This window comes from Nicotiana tabacum, chromosome 4 (genome assembly GCF_000715075.1).
Source record: "Nicotiana tabacum cultivar K326 chromosome 4, ASM71507v2, whole genome shotgun sequence".
In the NCBI taxonomy this organism is placed as follows: domain Eukaryota; kingdom Viridiplantae; phylum Streptophyta; class Magnoliopsida; order Solanales; family Solanaceae; genus Nicotiana; species Nicotiana tabacum.
Genome location: NC_134083.1, coordinates 18,376,841 through 18,396,991, shown reverse-complemented (window position 1 = coordinate 18,396,991; position 20,151 = coordinate 18,376,841). Strand labels below are relative to the sequence as shown.

At 32.4% G+C, this 20,151-nt stretch overlaps 3 protein-coding genes across 4 annotated transcripts; 2 read left to right on the top strand and 1 right to left on the bottom strand.

Annotated features, from left to right (window-relative positions):
• The first annotated feature begins 223 nt into the window (after positions 1-223).
• On the top strand, positions 224-4,632 carry LOC107781518 (AP2-like ethylene-responsive transcription factor At1g16060). Its single transcript, XM_075251467.1, has 7 exons — positions 224-715; positions 808-890; positions 1,297-1,385; positions 1,491-1,564; positions 1,668-1,718; positions 2,707-2,783; positions 3,847-4,632. Exons 1-7 carry the CDS (start codon positions 540-542, stop codon positions 4,413-4,415), a joined length of 1,119 nt encoding a protein of 372 aa, XP_075107568.1. The 5' UTR covers positions 224-539; the 3' UTR covers positions 4,416-4,632.
• Positions 4,633-6,278: 1,646 nt separating this feature from the next.
• Positions 6,279-10,672, bottom strand: LOC107781525 (tubby-like protein 8). 2 transcript variants are annotated; one of them, XM_016602252.2, is made up of 9 exons: positions 9,992-10,672; positions 9,622-9,736; positions 7,605-7,781; positions 7,436-7,485; positions 7,230-7,326; positions 7,058-7,141; positions 6,880-6,972; positions 6,686-6,750; positions 6,279-6,589 (listed from the first exon to the last, which is right to left on the bottom strand). In XM_016602252.2, the coding sequence occupies exons 1-9, from the start codon at positions 10,462-10,464 to the stop codon at positions 6,514-6,516; spliced, it is 1,230 nt and encodes a 409-aa protein (XP_016457738.1). In that variant the 5' UTR covers positions 10,465-10,672; the 3' UTR covers positions 6,279-6,513. The 2 variants fall into 2 exon arrangements, with proteins under 2 accessions (XP_016457738.1, XP_016457730.1); XM_016602244.2 differs by having other exon boundaries at positions 6,686-6,753; positions 9,992-10,668.
• A 5,326-nt stretch (positions 10,673-15,998) lies between these two features.
• Positions 15,999-19,588, top strand: LOC107781539 (uncharacterized). Its single transcript, XM_016602263.2, has 5 exons — positions 15,999-16,429; positions 17,120-17,337; positions 17,928-18,056; positions 19,041-19,172; positions 19,254-19,588. The coding sequence occupies exons 1-5, from the start codon at positions 16,090-16,092 to the stop codon at positions 19,365-19,367; spliced, it is 933 nt and encodes a 310-aa protein (XP_016457749.1). The 5' UTR covers positions 15,999-16,089; the 3' UTR covers positions 19,368-19,588.
• The last annotated feature ends 563 nt before the right edge of the window (positions 19,589-20,151 follow it).

Sequence of the window (20,151 nt, the reverse complement as noted above, 5' to 3'; positions counted from 1 at the left end):
GGATTTTTTATTTAACTAAATTGCTGCATCTAATGTTAACCTAAAACTAGGGAGGGGTACGAAAAAAGTAAAATAGGAAAAAGGAAGAAAAGAAAGAATTAAATAGGAATAGGAATAGGAAAGTCTGATTGAGTAAAAGGATATATAAATCGAGGCAGAAAAAGCGGAAAGGCCAAATCAATCTGAAGAATATACACACAAATAAAACAGAGAGAAAAAGAAAGGGCAAAGGAACAGTAGTGAAAACAAATTAGAAGAAGCACAAAATAGCTAACACACAAAACAGAGCCTCGCCTGCCTTATAAGAGACGAGACGGCAATCCATAAAACCACCATTTCATCCGCCGGCTTTCCTCCTCTATTTTGCCACCTTATTTTTTCCTCGATCATTCTCTTCAAATTAAATCTTCCCTTATTATATTACTCCACTTTTTGTATCATTATTCATATATATATAAATACCCATCCCATTCCCCTTTCTTATTGGAGGACTCATTCCTAATTTAAACAAGCTCTGTTTTTTCTATACAATTTTTTTCATGGCGAAAACCTCAAAGTCGAATCAGAAGAATGGTACTACTACTACTGCTGCTACTACTTCTTCGTCTAGTAATAAAAGTGATGGCAATGCCATTGGCAAAGCGAAACGAACACGAAAGAGTGTTCCCAGAGATTCTCCTCCACAACGTAGCTCCATTTACAGAGGAGTCACTCGGTATTATATATTTTCTCTAAAATTATTTTTTTTTCTTTTAATGGCGTTATTTAATTTCATTTATTTCACACTAATGTGCTGATCATTGATAGGCACCGCTGGACGGGCCGATATGAAGCTCATTTATGGGATAAAAATTGCTGGAACGAAACTCAGAACAAAAAAGGAAGACAAGGTTCAACATTTTTTTTCCTTCTTACCTTTTTTTTTTTTAATTTTTATTTTTTTTGGTTAGTGACCTATTTAGAGATCAGTTATTAGATATGATGTTGTTGAACTACATTTTATTGATGGAAAGTTTCCTTTTTGTTTTGGCGTCTATACTTTGGTTGCCTGGTGCAAATCGTGCTTATCACAAAATCCGATTAAAATGCAGTTTATTTGGGTAAGTTTCTATCGTTATCATTGTAATTTTTTTCAATATTATCATGAATAAATCATTTTCACATTAAGCCTTTGCCGACGCAAGGCCCACCAATTTAATAACATAGTACATACATCGCAAATGTCACCTTTACAGTAACTTACAACTGATATTTTGAATTCAATGGATTTTTTTTCTGAATTTTAATTTTTCTCAGGGGCTTACGATGATGAAGCAGCAGCTGCACATGCATATGATTTGGCGGCGTTGAAGTATTGGGGTCAAGATACAATACTTAATTTCCCCGTAATTAATCTGGACTTCTATCTTGTGTTTTTCTTATTGATTTCCTTGCTAATGTAGATTTTAAAACCTGTCTAATCATAATCTTTTATTTTAAAAATAATATAGGTGTCGACATACGAAAAAGAGCTAAAGGAAATGGAAGCTCAATCAAAAGAAGAATATATTGGTTCTTTGAGAAGGTACATGCTGCTTTCCGGGAAAAAGAAGAGAATCATTAACTTCTTCTTCAATTTTCCCTTAGCTAATAAAAGAAAATTTTGTATTCATGATATATATTCGCAGAAAAAGCAGTGGTTTTTCCAGGGGAGTATCAAAATATAGAGGCGTAGCAAGGTAATTAATCCACATCTTAGAGAAAAACTAAATGTTCATTTTCATAGCACAAGTACAAATTAAATTTCTTGATATATACACTGAATGCTCAGTACAAAATCATTTGATGGAGAACGTGTAGCTCCTTATGTCAATTAAGTATCGTACCATTATTTTCCACAGCTACGAACCATTAAATTACTACTAGTACTTATGCCTCAGCTTAGAGTATCCTCGATAAATGTTTGACCTTAATACTTGCCGCAAAAATGTTCGTGATCTAAAAATGCTGCATTTTATTAAAGCTACAAGCTGGTCACCCCCTCCTTCCTCCCCTCCCCACCCAAAAAAAAAGAGGGAAGAAGGAAAAAGAAGATATTCTTGGCAAGTCCAAGGATATAGATTCGAACTGTTGGGAGGAATAAAGGGAATAATTTTTGAGTTGGGGGTGGGTGGGGGGTAAAACATAATAAATGAAGCTTAAAAATGTCAAAAGTTGTACTAGGATGCCCATGTTGCCTCTCTAGTTTCTACCATGCACTGTTATGGAGTCTTCTCCCCTTCCCATCCTTCATGCTAATGTGGCATCTAAATATGTCCTATTGTTACGTTGAACAACTTTGGTCTCTTCTTAAATGCTTCACGTTTCTTCCATCCATGTACTTGTAACACTCCAAGTTCATCAACTCGCATGTAGTTCATCACAAGAAGAGTTGAATTCTATTATATACACATATTGATAATGTTGGTGTACGAATTAACTTGCTCGCACATTTACTATTATACAGGGTACTTGGTGTCTCTTACCATCACAAGTACCAAGTAATTATGCCCATTAATATTTAGGCAGATAGGAAGAAATCACATATTGTTGTCTTTGCTAGGATATAATTAAACCTTAGTCTTCAATTCATTGACCATGAGATCACATTCTTGGGATATTTATACTGAAATCTATTACGTGTTTAATGGTGATCTTCTTCAAAGTATAATTTACCTTTGATTTTAGACACCACCATAATGGAAGATGGGAGGCTCGCATTGGAAGGGTGTTTGGCAACAAATATCTCTACCTCGGAACATATGGTACGTAGGAGATTCTTACTAGTATGTATTTCCTATTAATTAAAGTTGTATTCTATATATTTACTATTTTGTGTTTTCTATATATTTACTGTGTTGTCTCTTACCATTTTAACCCAACCCCCTCATCATTTTGGTAGAAAACCCAAAAAGCAAAAAATAAAAACAAAAATTTAGTCCTTCCTCCTAAATTGATGTTTCCGGCTTAAATGAAAAGTGTCAGATAGGAAAGACAGACAGTTTAAATAAGTTTGGCAAGTTGAGGGTAGTGCTCCAAAATTAATACTATATTTTGGTCGCTTACCTAAACAACCTTACAAAGACATCGTTTTCAAAAGCATTTGCCCCTATTATTAATTGCACTTAAGAAATAAGCATGATGATTGCCACATGTCACTATATGTAGTCGTTACCATGTACTTCTTTGTCAGTATTAATATTGCCAAATGAATAACAATTATGTTTAGTTACAAATTGAGGGCCTCTTTTAGTTACTGTAGCCGTAAAAATCATTGGCATGGAAGCAAAAAATAAGTCAAATAAGTGAGGAAAAACAGCTAAGAAGTTAGATTAGGCAAGGAAAAAGAATTGAATATAGTTGGTTGTTGGGTATATAGATCACCAACTTTCAACTGCTAGGTCTGCGACTATTTAAGATTTCATAACACATGCCCCATGTCTTCATTTTTCAACATCTCACCCAATTTCTAATGCAAATAAGTTTCTAGAATTAAATACGTATATTATAATCGGATCATTCCCAAAAATACCCCTCAACATCACGTCTTTCTTTTTCTCCTCCCTCGCGCTTTTTTAATTGTTGGGAAGGTAAAATCGCATGCAAGCACAGAGCTACCTATTGATATGGGGTTTAACAAAATCCCTTTTGCCTGCCAATTTGGGTAAAAATATTTTTTAATGTACATATGTATAAACTTCTACTATAGTTATAAATGTGATTCGAAAATTACTTTAGGATATAGGTTCGAATATCAAGTATGATGTTTTTGCATATTTTTTTGAATTTCCTTATTAAAATTTCTGATTCCGCAACGATCACATGCAGCTACTCAGGAGGAAGCAGCAACAGCCTATGATATGGCAGCTATAGAATATCGTGGGTTAAACGCAGTTACAAACTTTGACCTTAGCCGTTATATCAAATGGCTGCGTCCCTCCAACCAAACTAATAATATTACTACCATTAACAACCCTAGTGACAATACTGAACCAAACCCTAACCCTAACGCTGACGACATTCATTCCATGCCTAACACCAAGGAGGAGATGGAATTTAGTTTCCTCCAACAGCAACAACAACAACAACAAACCTCGAACTCAGATGCAACAGCCGTAGCGCTGCCATGTCCAGCTGTCGGCGCCACGGCTTCATCTGCATTAGGGCTTTTGTTGCAATCTTCCAAGTTCAAGGAAATGCTTGAAAGAACATCGGCAGCTAACTGTCCGGAGACGCCACCGGAGCCGGATAGGCCACGGCGGAGCTTCCCCGATGATATTCAGACTTACTTTGATTGCCAAGAGTCTAGTAGCTTTATTGAGGAGCATGACGTTATTTTTGGTGACTTGGGTTCTTTTGCATCGCCCAATATGTTTCAGTGTGAACTTGATAGCTAGCGAGCTCACCCAAAGGAACATAGAAGTATTAATTAATAACTGTGGACGTGAGATATACAGATTATTTGTGAATATTGTTTTAAGTTAAGGAGAGTTTGGGTAGGCAACATTAAAAAAAAAAGGAAAAAAGGAAAATCAAACCATATAATTTCCTTTAAAATGATTTTTTCTTTCAAGAGGAGAGGAGAGAATGAGGATAATTTTTTCAGTATTTTATTTATGGACTGTTATTATTTATTTTCTTGGCAATATTGTATTTGGCTCATCAGTGTAGATAGAAGCGATGGTCATTCTTTGATTAGGTATGAGTTTTACAATAATAATAGGACTGTTGCCACTTGAAGCCCAGCACACTATTAGAATTATGTATTCCTATTTGATTGTTGAACTTTTGTGTCGTCTGTATACAACTTCATCAATCTCCTTTTATGGTGAAGGTTTTTTGAATCATAATATAGCTTTGAGATTTTTAATTATTTTACTGGAAATATTGGTCTGATTTAAGATTCATTCAGTAATTAAGATAGTATCTGCATAAGTATGCGTGTTTGTTCGGAATTTGAGTGTTTTCTTCCTTTTCATGTTTTTCTACATTTACACATCCAGGCTTTAACTCATATATTCATTTAAGTCTCATCACAAATTAAATGCCTGTAAATATAGTTCTAAGAGAACAAACCCATTTGGCTATAATGTTACCATTCATATTGAAGTTGGTCACCGCCAATTTAGCTTGCTGTACGTTGGAAATTGGCATCTTACTTACCACATCATAATCTCATAATAGACTGACCAGGCATAACTCTAGTCTTGTTGAAAGTGCCATTATGGGCGTGTTAATGGTTCGGTTCGGCCGGTTATTTTATAAAATTTATACCATACCAATTTTTCGGTTATTCTATTATGTATAACCAAAATTAGACTTTTCGAAACCGTCCCAATCATGTCGGTTTCTCTTCGATATCGGTATGATTCTGTTAATTTTTGATATTTTTTTAAATATCATGTAAAATTCACCAGCAGAAGTAGAATGCAATAACATACGTTCTTTTATAGGACGTAGCAAAACTCTCTAGACATTTTTACTGTTTAAAGGGTGATGAATTAAAAAAAATAAAAGATGGCTAGAGTATAGATTCATCAACTATTCTACAACAACTTAAAAGAAATCAAGCAAAGGCAAAGAAAATATAAATCACACAAGTGGAAATATATTAACCAAGTTAGGACTCAAGAATAAAGTCTATATAAGATTAAATATTCAAAAAGATAAATCTAAATTATATGAAATGAAACATATTCAATACATAGTAGTTTGATAATCATAATCGCTATTCGCTAGAATATTGTGTCTTGCTAAGATACTTGAAATAACTTAGTTTAATTAGAAGTAGCATAATAAGTTTTAGGAATTAGTATTTTGAGTTTAATTACTTGTTGGCTTGTAACAATTTTTATAATTCCAAGGCCCAAAGAAAAATTTAATGCATTATTACTTTTAAACTTACTATATGAATATATTTTTCATATGTAAAATTTATTCAGTACGGTTCGGTATTTTTTCGGTTTATTTTTATAAAATAAAAAACCTAACCTAATTATCGATGCGGTTATAGATTTATATAAAAACCTATGATTTCTTTAAAAGAAACCTAAAAATCGATTTGGTGCGATACGATTCGATCGGTTTAGTCGGTTTTCGAATATCCAATACAGACTACCCACAGAGAATCCCTTCCTAATACAAGAGTTGCATCTTGCATAAGTCAAGAAAGTATTGCATTATTGTCATGCAATATTATAGTTGTGGGAGTACCACAATGCTATACGAATTATCAAATGTCAAAAAATGAGGCATGTAAGTTGATGAAGTTAGATGTTTGCACAGGCATATTAATGTACAAAATTTTCCATCACATGTGCATTAAGGAATTACTTAACAAGCAGAGCAAATGAATAACGATACTTCTATCTCGTTCATAACATTCCTATTCCACTTCACGTTATATGCCTTAGAGAAAAAATTGCAGAACACACTTAGTCAATTCAATGACTTGCTGTTCAGAGGTTGAACAACAAAAGGCTCCAGAATTTCCATTTACAGCGTGCAGCACAACTTTGAATCAATAGAAGCCAAACATATGCAAAACGCTTGATAACCTGTCAATGGATACCTATATACCAGCATAAAATCAAGTTATTAGCATTACTTGATTGCTCGTTGAGATACTTTTCCAGCTGTTGAATTGAACTAGATAGAGTATATATACCTGTAGTCCATCACATACTTAGCTTTCCCCACTCTACCAAGTTGTAGAATCGTCTGCCTTCCGTTCTTCTAGTAACAATCATAAAACAAACAGTTAAAGGCATAAATAAACAACTATCAAATATTAGTGTTTGCTGGAAGTTTAAAATTTCTGTATATTTTTCTATCGTTAAGGTTCTCTAATGAACTCAGTACCTCCAAAGTCAGCTGAAAGTTCTTAACTGAGCTCTGGATTCTGAGTCCTGCTCTTCCTCTATCTCTAAAATCTAACTCATACTGTCTTGACACCTACATGTAACAAATAATTGCATATGAGATGCTTAAACGAGGAGTGAACTCATAAATTTCAAACGGATATTGCCAACTAATGTACCTTACTGTAATGTGGAATCTTTGAAAAGAGCTGATTCACTTTGTCCATATGCTCCTCCCAATCCGTGGTTAGTCCATTGATGTGCTGTATATAGAGCATTAAATTAGCTCGCTCTGACTACTGATTTTGTTTTTTAAATTGTCCTGTTATCTTTTTTGGCAACAGTCCTCACCTGAGTTGTACTCTTCAACTGCATTGACTGGTGTTTTGGTATGCATGCTTTCATCCTTCGGTAGCTCCCAGTCCAGGTTGCGATGGTAGGCATGAATCTGTGGACAACAAGGTGAGAAAAACCTTAAAGATACTTTTATTACTATGGTCTGAGTGCCACTTTCTGGAATATTGTGGCAGTTTTGTGTACTACAGATAAAAACTTACGTTACAACGCCTAGCAATTTTGACTGTTTGGTTACAGAATTAGGACGGCCCTGAAATAAATTGGTTATGCTGCAAGAGTTAGATAGCATGCGCGTGTCCTTGGAATGATTCCATTAAACCCCGGGTTTCTTATCTCATAATCTCATGATAGTGTTGAAAGGAAGTTTACCTGATCCCATATGTGGTATTTTGAACCCAGTAGATTAGCAGTTACATGTCCAATCAAACTATCCTCTGATTTTCCCCATAACCCCTTTGTATTTTGCGCAACTACAAACTCAGATTTTCCACCACGCCTTCTGTAATGGGCTATGGCAAGTTTCCGATTCTGACGTCCGTGGCCCTCCTTCAGTTATTAAATAAGTCACAGGAAATAGATATCAGTAAATATATCAATGTTCTGATAATACACTCTGGTTCAGAAATCAGTTAAGCAGGTTCTCTAATAGCATAACTCTCAACTATGCACAGAACCCTGCTGCTCTCTTCCTTAAGCAAATAAAATCTTTTGTAGACATCAAAAGATGAAGTCATAAATCATAAGCTGAAAGTAGACAAGCATGTTAACTGATTAAAGCTCTGAATAATACTGGTGACAATGCTTCTGAGGAGAATTTGGGTGACAGCAAATTAGTTTGGAATAGAAAATTTTCAAGTGACAAGAGGAAAAACTTGCAAAAGATAAAATTCATGTTGAAATTTTGACCAGCTTTCAGGAGTGGAAGAAAGAAGCTGTCAGACAAAAATACAAGTATTGGGTGATATAAACACATTTGAACTTGTCTTTGATTAAAAAGAAATGTTAAGACATGAACCGATGGTGTCGATTCCTTATACTCAGATTGATAGTTCATTGCAATCATGAACAACTGTATAATAACTCCATAGAAAGCAGTAAGTATCACAAATGTTGAAGGGTGGATGTCAAACAGCTTAGCAAAGGATGGCATGCAGTAACAGAATTTTCAACGAGATTGATAAGAGAAATCATTGTCAAAATAAGTACTTCCAAAAATGTAACATCACAAATAAGAATTTTCAAGTCAAGCATAAGAGTGTGCACATGCGCCAAGAGATTCTTGCTTCCATTGACTAGTAGAAAATTCAAGATCTGCCTGATGCTCAGTGATACAAGGAGAAGAGAAAGCAATAACCATTCTTACATAGAAAATCTCTGATATGTATAGTGACAACCATTTTCCAAAGAATCCAGTACCTTTTGACTATACAATAATCCTAGCAAACTCTTAGTTAACATTATCCAATTTGTGGCAGATGGCTAGATACCTTAATGGAAATTTGGAATCTGTATTTAAATCCACATGTCTGTTGTCATTGGTAGAGACATAATTAGGTGTTGATTTCTACTACCTTATAAGTAAATCTGTTATAAAAATTTATATAGCATGACAATATAAATATCTATCTTGTTTCATAATATTCATATTTCTCTGGTAATAGTTGTGTAAAATGCTATTAAGCTACCTAGATTCCCTGCCCCAATATATTTCCCTTTTCCTATAGAAGTATAAGATCCGTGTCAAAGAAACCACATACAAGATCAAAAGAACACAGGTGATCTTCGCACAAACTCATCAGAGTAGCTAAAATAGGAACTTGAGCAACAATAATACGTACTGCCAATATGTATATAAAAACGCAGTACCAGATAACTGACATCAAAGCTAATAGGTACTACAAAAGCATATATATGCACAAATGTATACAAATGTGATACAGATCAATTTCATGGTTGGTTAATCTTTCAATGAACTAACCATAAACTGGAGTGAGTAACAGAGTTAGCACGGATATGATACTAAGGGAAGGATACAAGGCGAACTCTATGATAAGACAAACTATAGTCTGATTGAGATTAAAAAAAAAATGAATCTTTGTCTTCTTTTAGGTTAAATTGGTGTAAAATCTGTCTCATTTATTCTCTTTCTACTATTGCCTTCTGTACTTGAGAAATCTTATGGTCTTATTGTCTCCCTACTTAAGGAAAATTCATCCAATTCCTCTATATTTGAAATTTGGAGTTAACTGTAACGTGCTACTTAAACACAAGATAAAGCATATCTGAATATCAACTCAACAAGGAACTACGATCAAGCACTGAATAGCAGATAATGCTAATTACTACACGTTTCTATAAACTTAAAAAAAGTGTAAAAGAGCCTTACATTAGTATAAAGTGAGTAAAAAGTCCCTCCATCCCGGATTTCTGAAGATGATTCCTTCACTATGACACATGTACATCTTCCAATATCTATAGGCAAAGGCCTGTACAACAATGACCTGCAAAAAGCACAAAAGGAAAAAAAAAAATGTTAATTTCGTCTACAAAAAATGTTAAATTTGTTTTGAGCAGGATGTACCGGAAACAGCCTCTCTATCTATCTCCACAAAGTAGAGAGGTAATGTCAGCATATACACTATCCTCCAAGACCCCACTATGTGGGATTACACTAGGTATGTCGTTGTAGTTGTCGTCTACAAATCAATAATAAGCCTAACTCATAAGTTTAAGCAACAACAGAGGTAAAACTGAACCTATTTGGAAGTGTAGACCAAGAAGAAGCTGGAGCAGCTTCAGAATCAGAATAATCCCAAATGTTAGCAGAATTAGGCGTCTCTGTATCCGCATGTTCCCAAATTTTCAACCCAATCTTAGATTCTGGTTCATTTTTTTGTATACATAACTGAAGTGAAGATGGCTTCAAAACCGAGTCTTTCAAATCAGACTCTTTATTCACAACCTTATTAGTCCAATCAAACGGTGGTAAAGCATTTTCTTTATCAAAAAGATTGGATTTTTCAGGTTTATTTGGTGTCTCATTCTCTTTGTTATCAGAGATAACTAGTTGGTTCTGGAGCAAATGAACACCCAATGCTTCTCCTATAGTGCTGCCACTGCCACTGCTGCTGCTTCGGTTTTGTCTGAGCTCAGTCAAGGGATTATCATAAAAGGAATTGTATGAATTTGAAGAACGAAGAGGGGTTGGAATTTTCTTGAAGCCAGACATTTTGGTCTTTGTGTGAGATATGAAATAACCGAATTTGGAAAGAGCAGAACAGCAAGTGTCAATAAGGCAAAGTTGGATCTAGTTATATAAAGGTTTCTTGCTCTGTTGTAGAGCACTTTGGGAAAAGGATTTAACTTGGTGGAAATAATCAGGAAGACCAACCTATAATTTGAATTTTATGGGTTCGAATTTGAAATTTTATCGCAATCTATTTGATATACACGGTTCGAAATCTATACATTCGTACTTATTTAATAAAGTTTTAATACATATATAGGTCTAAGCTGTAGTAACTAGGTTCTGATGTTCCTATAACGTTTGCACTACATCCGCCTTTGACTATCATTATATTGTTGTATAAACTGTCTTATTTTTCATGTAACTTATCTCATTTAGTTATTTTTAGACTATTTTGTTGAATTTTTATATTGTTATTATATACTCTTTTCGTTTAAATTTATGTGAACACATTTGACTGGGCATGAAATTTAAGAAAAGAGAAAATACTTTCGAACTTATGGTTTAAAATGAGACACATATATTTTGTATAGATATAGATCATTGCATAAATATAAATTGCTTCCAAATAAGGAGATGCATTATTTTTTTGGCATGGACCAAAATAAAATATGTTCGTATAAATTTAAAGCAGACCGAATATAAGTTAAATTTGTGAAGAAAAGGCTAGACTTTATTTGTGCTTTTTAAGTGGGTAAGGCTTTAAAAGAGGTGTAGTGGTTAGATATGCTTTATCTTGTGTTTGCAGCCAATGTTATTGATGGTATCAACAGAAATTTGAATTTGAAAATTTGGGGCATTGGCAACTGTGTTGGGCAATTTAAACGTTGGAATTGGTTCATAATTAGATAAAATTTCCAACGGTAAAATAAGGAACTTGATTGCGTCTTGTCTTGTCTTAGGATGCCATGTGTTTCCCCAATAGACGGCGTAGTTGTGGGCCCATCGCCGGACTTTTGTCGGTTGCTGAAAATAGCGCGAAGCAATTTGAATACTAGGTCCGTACGTATGTCTGAAACAAATTTATGAAGCATTTAGTATAAATTCAGCTGCAGATATCCTGTGATTTTGTAAATTTAGCAATTATTCCCTTTCTGCCTTTTTTGGAACTTTTGATGATCAAGAAAATGACGGCTCATTTGCATTATGTGACTGTCATCATAACCTTTTTTCACTTTTCGCTAGGAACATTTTCTGATTCAATGATAGAATTACGCATAATTTATAGAGTAGTTTATATTCGGTTAATGATCACACTTACGTGTCTAAGACGAGTATTTCATCACATTATTAAAAGGAGAGGAAAAACCTTCACATTAAGTAAAACGGCAACCTCACAATAGGCCATTTGGCAATTTAGGATAAAATTAATTAGGTTAGGTAATAATTAATTTTTTTAAAAAAAATTAAAGTTTAAAAAAAAAATTAAATTATGCATTATGTGTTGTTAATAATTAGTTACTCTCTTTGAGTTAACAAATTTGGACTTTTTAAATTATTCTAAGATAAAAACGAAAATAATAAGAAGAAAAAAAACTGTCAATTCAAATTGGGGAGTAGTTTCTTCCTAATATGGTAGTCTATATCTACAAAATACTACAAATATATTTTTTGAAAATATTAGTAGATTTATGACAAAATAGTAAACTTACTTATCTGTTTATATTTTTTTTAAATCAAAATTATAATTTAAATATGATAGTGTTTCGATTATATGTAAAATTCAAAATGAAAAAAACTAATATAATATTATAGAAGAAAAAATTTACAAAGATGAAAACAGAGATAATATTAGGATATTTTAACTTTGAATTAATTTATAAAAATAAAATAAATTAAATAACTAATACACAGATATATTATTGATAAATTTAGAAAAATGAAGTATTGTGAACAACAAAAAAACTAAAATAAAAAACTAAAAAAATCTCAATTCTAATTGAGGAGGAGTTTCTTTCCAATAAAAAATTAATATTGGATATTTAAAGTTTCATACTTAATAAAATCTAACTATAATTTTAAATTAGAAACAATTACAATTTTTATTATTTTTGAAGGAAAGATAAAAAATTTGAATCTATATGTTAAGATTAGAGTAGCTTTCAACTCTATTCAAATTAAAATTTGGATGTTTATCACTTTTTTTGTTTTCATTTATTTTTCTCTAATCATCATTAATTAACAATAACAATAACAATAACAATAATAATAATAATAATAATAATAATAATAATAATAATAATAATAATAATAATAATAATAATAATAATAATAATAATAATAATACTAATAATTTTGAATTTGATCTAAAATTTATCCCACTGCATATCGTGAAAATAATAAATTTTATATAAGTTTATTATTAAATTTAAAATTTTAAAAAAATAACTATTTTTATATATTAAAATTATTTACTTTGAAACCTTTATATTATTTATTTGGAAGTTACCCACACATAATTTAACTTCATATATTATATTAAAAGAGTGATAGTGAAGCATGAGGCCAAGTCAAGTGTCATAGAGAGAAACTGCTACTTCGCACTTTAAAGGCTAAATTTAAGTAGATTTTATGACAAAATTTAATCTATATCTATATTATAGATTTGTATAGATAATTTGGAATGCTAAAAAAAATTAAAAGCTAAAATACACAATCTTTAATATTCTTATTAGATTATATCATTTCGAGATTTTGTATATAGATAAAGTCATAAAAACAATATTAGTCTCGCATGTCATTATCGATTCACACAAAATAAAAGGTATATAATAATGAAATAATTACAAACAACATAGTAAAAAATATATAAATCAAAACTTTATATTGAAAATAAAATATAAGAAATTTTTAATTTCTTATTTCGTATAATGTAGAAAACAATATTAAAGATATTGATACATTTTACACAAAATAATAAAATAACATCTTTTTGAATGAAGTAAAAAATCAAAAGACGATAAGTGTAGGTTTTTTTGAAAAAACTATTTTAGAATAAAAAATAAAATTTAAAAAATAAAAAGTTGCCTATTCAAATTGGGGAGTACTTTCAAGTTCGAGTTTTAAAATTATTTTAAAATAAACAAACGAAAATAAAGAAATAAAAAAACTTTCAATTCAATTTTGGGAGTAGTTATTATACTAAAGTCGTAATTTTTAAAACATTCATATGTCAATTTAATAATATTAAGTAATGGATAATACAATTATATAAGCAAGGAACAATAAATAAATAAATAAAATATAAATTTATGGGAAAATATAAAAATATAAGACTTATAATTAGAATTATTATGAGAAAAGTTGTACATATACACATAACTAAATCATAATAAACAAATATTCATAAAGGAAGAATACTAAAAAAATAAATCAAGCTATATATAAATATAAATATATATATATATATATATATATATATATATATATATATATATATATATATATATATATATATATATATATATATATATATATATTAATTAAATTTCTCATGTAGGAAATTTTAGCTAATAAATAGAACTCATAATTCCATAATGAAAAATACAAAAATATAAAGAAACTATTAGGATATTATACATAAGATAATATATTATATATAAAACACAAATTATTAATTATTAACATTATTAGTATATTTTTTATAAAAAATAATAAAAGGCTTATCTCTTTATATTTTTGATGAATTCAAAATTATATTTTACTAAAAGAAAATTATATTATTTAAATTTTCAGTGAAATACAAAATAAGAAAATTAATCAAATATTACCGTAGAAAAGAATGTATGAAAAGAGCGGGATATTAATTAATTTTATAATTAATTAATATATAACACTAGAAAATTATTGATAACAAAATAACATAAGTGTAAAAAAATAAAAATATTTACTTATATTATATTAAAAGAGAAATAGTATCAAAATATTAAGCCAATTGATAAATTAATAAAGAATAAACAAGGAATAAATAATTTATTCGATTACTATATGATGTGTATTCTTTGATTTTGTTATATTTGTGGACACTACATTAAATAATAAAATAATAACTAATATTTATTAAAATAATATGATATATTAGATCATAATTTTATAAGATTAATATTCTGTCAAATTATCCGCGTATCGCACGGGTTTTATACTAGTTTGATTATAAACATGAGGGGCGGTTCTATAGCCTTAATTATGGGGCAGATGAACCCATGGCTCTTCCATCAAACTAGGTATTTTATTTATGTATTTTTTAGAATTGGTCAAATATTATAAATTGGTACCCATGCTCATAAATAGTGCACTTGGTTCAATACTTAATTATTTACTCAAAGAAACACGTATCAATTCCAGCTTTACACTTTTTCCTCCTCCTTTCTTTAGTGGTGCATCCATGTTCTAGAAATTCTAGATCCGCCTCTGATAAACAGAGTATGTTATATTAGTAAATTAATAACATGTTTGGCCAAGCTTCTAAAATCAGCTTATTTGGAGAAGTGCTTTTCTCAAAAGTACTTTTAAAAAAAATACTTTTGGTGAGAAGCAGTTTGTATTTGGCTAATTAATTTGAAAAGCACTTTTGAACAATAATTAGTGTTTGGCCAAACTTTTAAAAACTGCTTCTAAGTGTATTTTTTTTTTCAAAAGTGCTTATTAAAAAAGTGCTTTTGGAGAGAAGTTACTTTTTCCTGTTTCTCAAAAACTGCTTCTGCTTCTCCTCAAAAACACTTTTTTCCTTTCAAAAGCTTGGCCAAACACTTCAATTTTTGGCCAAAAGTGCTTTTGGCAAAAAAAAAAAAAAGTACTTTTAGCCCAAAAATAAACTTGGCCAAACAGGCTATAAGAATGAAGATATCACGTAAAAAGCATAACTAATTTAAATTAGTGGAATTTATGAAAGATGTAGAAAATCAACATAGCGTAAAATCTCAATATAAGGCCAAAAATCTCGAAAATTGAACTCATCAATTGAATCATTGATCTATGCCGCTCGGTTAAAAAAAAATATGACGGAGAGTTCACTGGTATTACTATTCAAAATCGTAAGCTACATGTAATTTCATATTCAAATGGTAGTATCGAACTCTTTAGCTATTGTTCTGAGGGAGAGCCTGTCAATGAATTGTATGTGTGCACTATATTGGCGGCTATTTTGGATGCAGGATTTGTCACTGATGCTATTGGTATTCATGCACAAATAGTCACTTTTATAGCTTCTCTTTTTTTTTTGTTTGGTAACTTAGCTGCTCTTTAAAACGTGGTCATATATGACTAAAGTTGCACTAATTTTTAATTTGTGATCATGTTTTGAATAGCGGCCATAAAAGTGGCTATTTATGCAAAATGGTCCGCCAGAAAACCCAGGTCGAATTGGGCCTTCAGCTAACGAAGCCCAATAATTTCCAGTCCATTACCAAACCCAAGAACTAGCAATCCGGATACATGCCCGTCAGGATTTTCATCAAACCGGATCCAATTTCTACCACCTACGGGCTACGCCACTGATAAAGTGATAAAAATTCTGGATCATAAGTGAAAACGAGTGGCTCTCTTCTTGACCCATTTTCCATTAATACTTTAGAAAGGAAAAACCCATGGCCCCAAAAACTGTGCAACATGAAGGCAGCAATGGTGAACGCTGTCACACTCTCTAGCTCAACATTTTGGCACCACTACACAAAACCCATTTCAAGAATCAACCTCAATTTCAAAATTGGAGCATCATTATCCACCTCAGCTAACATGGCTACTGGCACCACAACAAAAGTAGCTCCCGCCATCATAGTCGGAGGTGGACGTGTGGGAAGAGCTTTACAAGATTTGGGTAATGGAGATGATGTTTTGGTTAAAAGGGGTGAACCTGTTCCCGTTGATTTTGTTGGTCCAATTTTGGTTTGTACTAGGAATGATGATCTTGAAGCTGTACTTGAAGCTACTCCTAAATCTCGTTGGAGCGGTATGCTGGACTTCCCCTTACTATAGTGTTACTCTGTATTATTGTTTGATTGAGCATGGAGTTCAAGGATTTTTGAAACATGTTATAAAAACAAGTAATAAAAATTTGTGTGACTATAAATAATATTGTCAAGTGTAAAATAAAAAATTCAAAATTGAAAGAATAACAGAAGAGTATAGTTTATTTTCCCCATTAGTACATTTCAGTAGTTTTGTTTACTATGTACAACACGATAATTTCGTTCTAAGGTGTTATGCTATAGTTGTTAATATCTATGACTTTTGATTGAAGCTAAGCTTAGGCGCTGCAGAAATTTCTGTTGTTAATAGTAGTATTGTTGATGTGATAAATTTGTTTTTTTTTTCCCTCATGCATTGATGGTGTATTGCCCAATATTTCTAGGAGTCTTTAGTAGATTTGAAAGAAATATTAATATGCCAACAGAAAATGTAGAGAACTTTTAGTATTGCTTTTTATTTTTATTATTAAGTAGTTTATTTTTATGTAAATGGAGTGATATGAATAGTGTGTTCATATACCTGATGCTAACTTCCTTGGGATTGAGGCGTATTTATTGTGTTGTATTGTTAATGTACTATTTCCTTTTTCTGATTTTCCTTTTGGGTGTGGTTTGGGCTAACTTATGTTTTACTGGATGATGTGACCCTGTCATAAATCTTGATGTGGCAGATTTGGTATTTTTCCAAAATGGAATGCTGGAGCCTTGGTTCCAAAGTAAAGGTCTCGGTGATGCAGACCAAGTATTGGCATATTTTGCAGTATCAAAGCTTGGTGAGCCCCCTACTGATGGGAAAACTGATACCAATCCAGAAGGATTGACTGCAGCTTATGGAAAATGGGCATCTGCAGTGGCTGCAAGATTACATGCTGGGGGACTCTCTTGCAAGGTAAAGAATGAACTTCGGTATTGTATGCTCAGCATAACATTATAATCATGCAGTGAAAACTTCCCTTCTGATGCTATTGACGGTTAGCTAGAAGACTATGTTCAAGTTCCTGTTTATTGGAATAGGGATGTACTGTTCTAAGTTTAGTGTGTTGTATATTGAAGACTTCAACATACATGCCTACATTAGCCTCGGTTTGTCTTTCTCCGTAATGAACTAAACTCACTTTTCTCTGTTGAAGGCTTCTTGATCAACAGTTTTATACTAAATGCTATTGATATTATACCTCTTTCCTTGTATTTCATAAAGAAGAAGGGTAAACGGTGTGGTCCGAAAGGAAACCGCTTTTGCTAATTCAAATTGAAAGTGACATAAAATCAATGCAATTGATTGTAGGCCTCTTTCATTTATTTCATCTTGTACCTCGCCAAGTGTAGTTTTTAGAGATGGCATCTCTTCTTAAAATTTTCACGTACAAGTTGACAAGGTCCAAAAAGTTATTCTTCTTTCAGCACTGTGCCTTATAATATAGCTTGCAACAGACCACTACTCAGATCTGTTATATAATTTGCCTTTTCTGGAAAAACCAGGTACTTGACAAAGAGCCTTTTCAGAAGCAAATGCTGGAGAAGCTTATATGGATTTGTGCTTTCATGCTTGTTGGAGCTCGTCATCCAGGAGCAACAGTAGGAGCTGTTGAGAAAGAGTACCGCTCTGAGGTGAGTGACTCGTGCTCGTTTGTGAAACCCTTTTAACATATGCACTTTTAATTTGTTTTTTGATAGGTTAAGTTGCATTATTTGTTCATTCATGTTTCAGGGTGCTACCTTGTTACAATCAACTACCCTCGCTGCATAACTCCAAGTAGGGGCCCGCCTTTCGTTAAAAAAAATTCAAAAAATTAAAAGTGCTGAGATGTGAAGTGAGAGGGACAGAGATCACAATGCTTGCACTGACTTGTGTTACTTCTGTTGTGAATCATAAGTTAGAGATTCCTTGTATGAAGTAATGCAAGGAGCCTAAATAGAAACTCCGTGTATGAAGCAATAGCATGGCTCAAGCAACTACTGATACTTTAATTAACTTTTCAGCTTACTTTCCGTTACATAGGATTAAGAGTCCAGCATGTTTACATCTTAGACCGAACACCGCGGATTATCTCACAAGCGGAAATACAATTAACCAAACACTGCTTATTAACCACATTCATGGTATTAGTGGCTTATATGTCCTTAGTGTATAAAGAAACTGGTTTTGTTGCTCATCAACTCCGATTCTATCTTATAATTACCATACTTGCTGTTCAAACCATAGAAATGGAGCACTATTAATAGGTTCTACAGTAATGTTGGATCTTCAAGTCCATATTGCCACTGTTTAAACCTACTAGACATTGTACGCAAAGGGGCTAGATTGTTCTAGTTATACCTACTCCGGTCACCCTTGTCCACATTAAAAGGCAAAATACCACCTGATATGGGTTAAATCAGCACCACCCATTTCTCCATTTTCTTTCCCCCCCCCCCCCTCCTTTTTCCAAACTAAGGTGGTTTGTCAGTGCCATTTTCGTCAAAGTCAAGCACACTATTAATAGTAGGAACTGAAAGTTGGATGCTTTACTTGTTTCGCTGTCTTAATGTATGTGGCTAATACAGATGATAATGTAGAGCGAGGATGTTATTAACTAGGTTTGCTGCTTTCAGGCGTCTAAACTGATTGCTGAGCTTGCATCTGCAGCAGCTGCAGAGAAAGGTCTAGTTTTTGAGGAAGCCATGGAGGATAGGCTCTGTGCTTACTCCCGAGCAGTTGCGCATTTTCCAACGGCTGTCAAGGAGGTAAGAAAATTTGGATTTCTTAGTTGACATTACATTTTGAATTGTGTGTTTTAACCATCCCGTTTGTCTGATCCCTTGTAGTTCAAATGGAGAAACGGATGGTTCTATTCACTCTCTGAGAAGGCAATCGTAGAAGGGAAACCAGATCCATGCCCATTACATACTGCATGGCTTAAAGAACTAAAAATAGTCTAAGGTAAAATGTGCACTTGGTATAAATTGGTTGTTAGAGAACCTCTGTTTTCTTTTGGAGGATGTAGATGAGAGCTGCGGTATTATTTCATTGTAATAAATTCTCCTATTTGTGCCTCTATTGGTGGAAAAGCTTTTAGTACCATGACGTGTGTCATGTAAGATAACCGGCGCTTATGTAAATTGTCTGACGCTGGTTGAGGTATTAAAAATTATTCACAGTATCTAACTTTTAATTATTTATCCATCTCTGCGGATAAAGTTGTACATATACTTCGTTAAAACCTTGTCAATACAGTTGTCCTACAAATTACTGTGATGATGTTCGAGTCATAGCCGGTGTACACTTATTATATATGGATTATACATATATATTATATATCTGTTGGTTATTTTAGTTTTTTAGTTTAAGTTGTTAGATGAACGACTATTTAGGTTAATTCTTCTTTATTTTATATATTTATAATTCCTGCATAACTAATTCGTGAAACAAATAACCCATAACCTTAGTTATACGGTGTCCTTTCCATGCCCGGGCGTCTGGAAGACTTTCTGAAACAATGAATTGACTTAAAGGAGAGACATTGGTTAACTGGCAATCATATGCTTAAAATTTGTCTTCGTAACAGTTAAATGCGATTCGATTCAACGTTGTTACGTCTAACCTTATAATTATATGCTAAACAAGATATGGAATTAACTGCTGCTATATTGTGCGATAAGATTAAGTATTATCTGAAGTAGAACAACACGAGAGGCTGGTATAGAAAATAGGATTCTGTATACG

What these genes read in the sequence shown, in the direction of transcription:
- LOC107781539 (XM_016602263.2), top strand. Translation starts at nt 16,090, where the DNA reads ATGAAGGCAGCAATGGTGAACGCTGTCACACTCTCTAGCTCAACATTT. An exon ending in TCCTAAATCTCGTTGGAGCG is followed by an intron (nt 16,430 to 17,119) that starts GTATGCTGGACT and finishes TTGATGTGGCAG; the next exon opens with ATTTGGTATTTTTCCAAAAT. An exon ending in AGAAAGAGTACCGCTCTGAG is followed by an intron (nt 18,057 to 19,040) that starts GTGAGTGACTCG and finishes TGCTGCTTTCAG; the next exon opens with GCGTCTAAACTGATTGCTGA.
- LOC107781518 (XM_075251467.1), top strand. Translation starts at nt 540, where the DNA reads ATGGCGAAAACCTCAAAGTCGAATCAGAAGAATGGTACTACTACTACT. An exon ending in GAACAAAAAAGGAAGACAAG is followed by an intron (nt 891 to 1,296) that starts GTTCAACATTTT and finishes AATTTTTCTCAG; the next exon opens with GGGCTTACGATGATGAAGCA. An exon ending in TATATTGGTTCTTTGAGAAG is followed by an intron (nt 1,565 to 1,667) that starts GTACATGCTGCT and finishes ATATATTCGCAG; the next exon opens with AAAAAGCAGTGGTTTTTCCA.
- LOC107781525 (XM_016602244.2), bottom strand. Translation starts at nt 10,464, where the DNA reads ATGTCTGGCTTCAAGAAAATTCCAACCCCTCTTCGTTCTTCAAATTCA. An exon ending in TTTACTCACTTTATACTAAT is followed by an intron (nt 7,782 to 9,621) that starts GTAAGGCTCTTT and finishes TAATAACTGAAG; the next exon opens with GAGGGCCACGGACGTCAGAA. An exon ending in AGATTCCACATTACAGTAAG is followed by an intron (nt 6,973 to 7,057) that starts GTACATTAGTTG and finishes TGTTACATGTAG; the next exon opens with GTGTCAAGACAGTATGAGTT.